The sequence below is a fragment of the Enhydra lutris genome, unplaced genomic scaffold (assembly GCF_002288905.1).
Source record: "Enhydra lutris kenyoni isolate GAN:26980312 unplaced genomic scaffold, ASM228890v2 scaffoldscaffold6, whole genome shotgun sequence".
Classification (NCBI taxonomy): Eukaryota; Metazoa; Chordata; class Mammalia; order Carnivora; family Mustelidae; genus Enhydra; species Enhydra lutris.
Window position 1 is genome coordinate 29,704,298 of NW_019154090.1, and position 7,162 is coordinate 29,711,459.

Here is a 7,162-nt window from a genome sequence, read left to right on the forward strand (position 1 = left end):
CAGTGGACAGAGGGACCTACAACCAAGAAACCCACTGAAAGGGAAACTAGGGGCTTTGCATCGGGCCCTCAGCCGCACATCCCTCACTCTAGGGGACAGGCACACAGGGTGTCCAGACCTAAAAAGGAAAGCAGTGCAAGAGCACTGGGGCCAGCTTGGGAGGCAAGCCAGTCCACTTTCAGGGGGCAAGAGGGTGCAGATGGGGCCCTATATCCCAGGCAGTATGGCTGTCAGTATGATGTTGTTGTCCAAGGTTGGCTGTCCTAGTCAGAGCAGGGGCTGCAGAGCCAGGACAAACAGCACGGAAAGCAGGGATTCCGCCACCAGGAGCCCATCTGCGGAGGACACCTTAGGGGTGGGACCAGAATGTGCACTTCAGGTAAAAGCTGGGTTCTGCTCTCTGCTTCCACCACCTCCAGCCCAGGCCATTCATGCCTCCATCCAAGCCCACCTGGAATGGAAGTGTGTGGAAGGAGCCAGGCCAGGGGCTGGCAGCTCACCATCCCCTCCCTACACCTACTTGCAGGAGGCTGTGCTCAGGGTCCTGGCGGACATCTGGCTGGTTCTGCAGGATTGGAGGCCACCCACTGTCAAAGGCCTGTATGGCACCATCTATGGAGGAAGAGGGCCAGGATGGGCTAGGCTGGGAAACCCCAGCACCAGGCCCAGGTCCTCTGGGACAAACAGAGACCTCTGGCTTCCTGCGGTGGGTTAGGAAGATAGGATATCTGCAAGAATTGGCTTCTGGAATGGAAGGTGCATGACAAGGCCTTCCAAATTGTCATCCTCACAGGGAAGGGTGCCGATTACTACCCCCATATTACAGATGGGCACAAAAAGGCTTAGAGGAGTTGGCTAACTCTGGGCGGGTGAGTGGCAGAATCGGACTTCACAGACCACCCAGTTTACTCAGACCCAAAAAGCAAGATCACCTGGGCTTGGGACCACGTCAGAAGTGGCGCTGGCAGGAATTTCACCTGGTTCCATTCCAGGAACTCGGAAACTTGTTTTGACTGTTTCCTCCCACCCCTACCCGCCTTCAGGGTCACCAGCCTAGACATCCCTAAGATCCTACTTTGGTCTGTGACCTGGTCTCTGGGGATAACTGGGCGCGGATTTCTGGAGGGGCAGGTCGACAGCACAGAGGGTGTGCACCTGCATGGCTGCCGCAAACAGCCTCAGTTTCCTCACCGCTAAAATAAGTTCCTGCCAGCCCGAAACTGGGAAGGAGCGGTCAGCGCCGCCCCACCCGGGCCCCTCACCCAAGCAGCGGTTCCTAGTGAAGAGCCCCCGGAAGGCTTCGCACTCCTCACGCCGGTTTCCGCTGGCTCCACAGTCGCACCAAGGCGCCACGCGCGCGCTCGCGTTGTCCACATAGTTGGGAGTGACGGCGGTGCCTGCTGGGACCTCCAGGACTGGGTAATCGGCCCACCCAGGCGGAGGCATCTCCGGGAGAACCCAGTCAGCGCCCAGAACCCAGTCAGCGCCCGGATCCCCGCAGTACGTACCCACAAGGCCTGCGTAGGCACGCAGGCAGCGGGGGGCCTCATCCTGCAGGCAGCGGTCGGGGGCGCTGGGGGCGGGCGAGCAAGAGGCCTGAAAGGCCAGGAGGCGGGGCCTGCGCGGCGCGACGGAGGGGCGGTGAGCGGGAGGCCCCGCCCAGTCCCCCCACCCGTCTCCTCCCCACCTGCTCCCGCAGCCCGTTCACACCTGCCACACAGCCCCGCCCCGCCTCCGCCCCATCCCACGTAGCCCCACCCCCCTCCGCACCCGCAGATCCGACTGTGTTCGCAGGCGTCTAAGGGTGCGAGGCAGGACGGCGGCGCCGGCCCGGGCCCCGCGAAGGCGCAGGCTGGCACGAAGGTCTGGCGCCGGCGCTCGGCGCACGCGGCGGTGGCGCACGGGCAGAAGAGCAGCGCGTGGGTGAGCACCGGAGGCCCGCGGGCGAAGAAGCGGCGCAGGGCGCGGCGGCAGCGGGCGCGGGGGCAGCCTCCGGCCCCGACCCGACCCAAGCACTGAGCCACGTACTCGGTGCGCAGCCGCTCGCACCGCGCGTCCGCCGTACACGCCTCGGCCGCGTCCAGGCATCGGTTCCGTCCGGCCGAGCCAGGTGACCCTGAGGGAGCGGCGGGCAGCTGCAGTTCTCCGGGAGCCTTACCAGCGCGCTTCCCCCGCGTCCCCCGGCCACGCCCTCTGAAGACGCGGGGCGCGCGGAACCGGAGGAGCGCAGAGTGTGGCTCGAAGGCGTGACCGGCTGGCACTGACCGCCCCTCTGTCGCGGGGACGGGCGGCCCCCGGCTCTGGGGAGTCCTGCAACACGTCACGGGTGGATCGGGCGCACCGAGACTCGGCCCGGCCTCCCCAAGACAATGAAGCCCATCCTCCCCAGGCACCACTCCTTCCGCAGAACGGCCACACCCGTTCAAAGAGGGGTCCGCGGGGCTCCTGCCACTCTCCTAGGCCCCAGCTGACGAGGGAAACAGAGCAAGGCTTCTGGGGACTTGGCTAATGGACATTTATCAGAAATGGGTTGAGGACAGTGGCCCCTCCTCTTTCTCTTTTGACACGCTGGGACAGCTGAGCTTTCTTCCTTTCTTCTCCTCCCTATTGGTTTCTGGGTCTCCCACCTTCCAGACCTTCTCAGGTGCCTCCTTCTGCCCCTTACCGTCTTGCCCTTCCACTCCTTCTGATGCTCCCTTCTCATCCTCCCGTGTGGCCCATCTCTGGTGTCCCCTGGCCCCTCCACTCTCCACCAGCCAATCAAAAGAGGGATTCCCTGAAAGGGCTCTGGGCAGCAGAGGGCCCATTTAGACCAGGCTGCCAGAGTGTGAATTCCTCTGGTCAGGGCAAGAGAGACCCTCTGGTCAGGCCACAGGGCTCTGTCCTTAGCCACAAGACCCAATAGTCCATGATAGGTGGCAGTCTTCTGGGGGCCAGGCAAGGGTCTCATAGGAAGGGACTTGGCAGCCCCTTCCTAGGACCTGGGTCACCAAAACCAGACTTCTGCTGCCCCTCTCTGCACTCTCAGCCCCTGGAAGCGCTACAGTCATGGGCAAGTTTTCCAGTCTGGCCCCCCATCCTTCTCACTGAGTGTGTGCAGGGAGGTGACTCCTGCTTCAGGTCTGGGAGCAGGGTCCCCATCTGGCCCTGGCCCCCTCTTTCAGGATCCATGGATTGGATGGCAGGAACCACAGTGACTCTCCGTGTGGCTGCAGCATGTCTATTCCGCAGGCAGGATGAACAGATACCAAGGGCTTAGGATGAGTAGGTATGTGGAGAGGGTAGACAGGAGAGAGGGGAACCCTCCCCTCCCCTCCCCTCCCCTCCCCACCCCTCCCCTCCTCTTCCCCTCCAGGACTCCAGGAGCAGCAGAGAAACTCTACCCTTCTGTCCCAGCCAAACCCCTCACATGCCCAGCTTCAGCCACACACAGCAGCACTTAGTGTCACGTAAGGTCTTGGTCCCACCTCTGCTTCTTTGCTTACAGATTTCCCCTCTGCCAGGAGTACCCTTGCCTCATCTTTACCCTCAGAACAGTGCATCTCAGCTCCAGTATCTCCTTGGCCTTAAACCATTGTCAGATTCCATTCTCCCCACCCGGCTCCACCTGGTCAAGTGACGGCTCCCTCCGGGATGCCCCAGCTGGGGAAGGGGAAGTCAAGCAGGTGGAACAGCAGATGCGTGGCACCAAGGAATGAGTGTGAAGCTCCAAGACTGAAGATGGGGGAAGGGTAAGAGAGGTGGGAGAAGGGACCCAAGAAGAAAAAGAAAGTTTCTGGGACCGGGTACCAAGATGGGACTTGGAGGCGGGGAGTGGCAGGTGGCACGGTGTAGGCACACCCCATATGCAGGTCTACTGCCCGTGCCCCACACTGCGGTTGTGGTTTTTTTCCAGACCGTCCTCTTGCCCCCTTACTCTGTCCCTGAAGATCAAGCAGAGAGGCCAGAGGTGAGGGGTCTGCGGGAGGAGGCAGCCACTCACCCAGCAGCAGCAGCAGCAGCAGCAGCGCAGGTGCCAAGCAGAGGCCCATGCCAGGCAGCAAACAGATGGGGAGGACGACTGAAAGCAGAATCCCAGCGGTACAGGTGTCTGCTTCCCAGCAGCAGACTGAGCCCAGTGTGGGAACCCAAGCGGCAAGCGGCGTTGGTGCGGACTCGGACACTCCCATGGGGAGGAGCCTTGTAGTGGGAATAACATCCTGCCCCACTGAGTGTGTCTCCCCCTGCCCCCTCCTCCGCTTTGCCTGCAGGTAGGTCCCGGAGGCACACAGCCTAGGTGGAAACACACACACACACACACACTCCACCACCACTACCCCCTCCCACCCCCAGGAGACCTTGTCTCTCCCATGCCAAACTGTCAACTTTGTGAAACATTATTGTTCTTCCCCTTCTTTTATAATTTTAACTTTTTATTGTTAACTAACCTTAGACTTGAAGAAAAGTTGCTAACAAAAATGTTAGTGTTCCCTTATATCTATCCTTCTCAGGATGGCTTTGACTACTCAGGATCTTTTGTGGTCCCATACACATTTTAGGGCAATCTTTTCTATTCCTGTGGAAAATGCCATGGAATTTTGATAGGGCTTGCACTGAATCCATAGATGGCTCTGGGTAGGATGGACCCTGTAACAGTGCTGATTCTTCCTGTTCATAACCACAGAATATCTCGCCATTTATCTGTGTCTTGTTCAGTTTCTGTCATCAAAGTCTTGTAGTTTGCAGCGTACAGGTCTCTCACCTCCTTTGTTAAACTTATTCCTTGATATTTTTTTATGCAATTGCAAATGCAGTTGTTTTATTTCTGTTAAAGATCATTTGTCAGTGAGGAGAAACTCACCTAATTTCTGTATGCTGATTATGTATGCTCTAACTACCAAATTTGGGGATTAGTTCTTTTTTTTTTAAGATTTTTATTTATTTATTTGACAGACAGAGATCACAAGTAGGCAGAGAGGCAGGCAGAGAGAGAGGAGGAAGCAGGCTCCCTGCTGAGCAGAGAGCCCGATGTGGGACTCGATCCCAGGACCCTGAGATCACAACCTGAGCCAAAGGCAGAGGCTTTAACCCACTGAGCCACCCAGGCGTCCCTGGGGTTTAGTTCTAATAGTTTTTTTTTGGTGGAGTTGTTAGCACTTTCTGTATATAAAATCACGTCATTGGAGCACCTGGCTGGCTCAGTTGAAGCATGTGACTCCTGATCTTGCAGTTGTAAGTTCAAGCCCCACACTGGGTGTAGAGATTGGTTAAAAATAAAATCTTTGGGGAGGTATGTGCTATGGTGAGTGCTGTGACGTGTGTAAGCCTGACGATTCACAGACCTGTACCCCTGGGGCAAATAATATATTATATGTTAATGAAAAAAAAAACAGAAAAAAATAAAATCTTTGAAAAAATAAGGTAAAAAAATAAGAAATAAAATCATGTCACCTGCAAACAAAGATAAGTTTACTTCCCCCTATCTAATCTGAAGGCCTTTTATTCTTTTTTCTTTTTTCCTAAGGGCTCTGCTCGCATTTATGCTTCATGGGAGTGGTTGGAGTGGGCATCCTTATCTTGTTCCTGATCTTAGAGGAAAAGTTTTCAATCTTTCACCATTGAGTATGATGTCAGCTGTGGGTTTGCAATTATCTGACCTTTGTTATGTTGAGTTATATTCCTCCTGTGCCCAGTTGTTGTTTTTTTTTGTCTTTATCATGAAAGGATGTCGTATTTTGTCAAATGCTTGTCCTGCATTCTATTGAGACGCTCATATGATTTTTATCTTTCTATTAATGTGGTATGTCACGTTTACCGATTTGCATATGTTAAACCATCCTGGCATCTCAGGGATAAATCCCACTTGATCATGGTGTATGATCCCTTTAATGAGCTATTGAATTCACTTTGCTAATATTTGGTTGAGAATTTTTGCATCTGTACTCAATAGGGATATTGGCTTGTAGTTTTCTTGTATCATCCTTAGCTGACTTTGGTATCAGGGCAATGCTGGTTTCCTAAAATGAATTTGGGGGTTTTCCCTCCTCTTTGAAATTTTTGGAAGAGTTTGAAAAGGACTGGCATTAGTTCTTTTTCAAATGTTTGGTAGAATTCATCAGCAAAATCATCTGGTCTTGGGCTTCTAGCTTTTTAAACGTGGACCTTTGTCCCCTGACTTTCAGCTCTCTTTGAATAAAAAATACTGTGGCTATAAATTTTCCTCAAAGGACTGCTATCATGGCATACCCAATATTTGATCATTCAGTTTTTATCATGCAATGTTTTTCTCTTTATCATGCAATTTTAAGTATTTTGAGACACGCAATATAAGTGGGAATCCCATGGGATCCAGACATCACCCCCCCAAGGGTGAGAATGTGGGGAGATGTATTCATTATGTTCTCTATTTTCTGTATTTGATGATGGTTTAACATCTTGACTTGGAGGGAGTGGGGGAGAGGGAGCTTGGGAGAGACTGCCTCTAACCCTAATTCCTAGAGCTCATGAAAATTTGCCTATGAATATGTCTCTCATATGCAGACCAACCAATCTGGTGTCTATACCCCCAACCACCTCCTTTTTCCTAACCCTTACAAAATCTATATTTGCCCTGCCCTAAGTCATCCCAGGGCCAGGTACCAGACCATTAGAGACACCCCTATACCTCACAGCTGGTCAGTTGTCCTGCCTTGCCTTTCCTGCAGAAACCTTAGTATAGGCTCTGCCCTCTCTCCTGCTTCTGCCTCCCCACTGAACGTCGTGGTTCCGCACATGGCCCTGTGTGACACCCTTCTCTTGGGAATTATAAGTAATAAAAACTTTCAGTGGCATTAACCTCTCCATGCCAGAACTCAGGTCATCATTATAAATCAAAATCTCATGGGTACAATCAAGACAGAAGGCAGCTTGGGGCGCTGGGGTGGCTCAGTTGGTTGAATGTCTGACTCTTGGTTTCGGCTCAGGTCATGATCAGGTCCTGAGATAGAGCCCCGCATCATCAGGCTCTAAGCTCAGTGGGGAGTCTGCTTGAGATTCTTTCTCCCTCTCCTGCTGCCCCTTCCCCTGCTTGCTCTCTCTCAAATAAATTAAAAAAAAAAAAAAAGACATAAGGCAGCTGTAGAAAACTGCCTCATTCAATCTCTGGGGCTGATGGAGCGGAAGCCAGCCTGGGGCTGCCTCTTCT

The 7,162-nt window shown here is 54.0% G+C and overlaps 1 protein-coding gene across 1 annotated transcript; it reads right to left on the minus strand.

Moving 5' to 3' along the window:
• Positions 1-267: 267 nt before the first annotated feature.
• On the minus strand, positions 268-4,031 carry LOC111141320 (GDNF family receptor alpha 4). Its single transcript, XM_022493779.1, has 6 exons — positions 3,983-4,031; positions 1,771-2,116; positions 1,509-1,618; positions 1,263-1,397; positions 521-612; positions 268-348 (listed from the first exon to the last, which is right to left on the minus strand). The coding sequence occupies exons 1-6, from the start codon at positions 4,029-4,031 to the stop codon at positions 268-270; spliced, it is 813 nt and encodes a 270-aa protein (XP_022349487.1).
• Between the last annotated feature and the right edge of the window lie 3,131 nt (positions 4,032-7,162).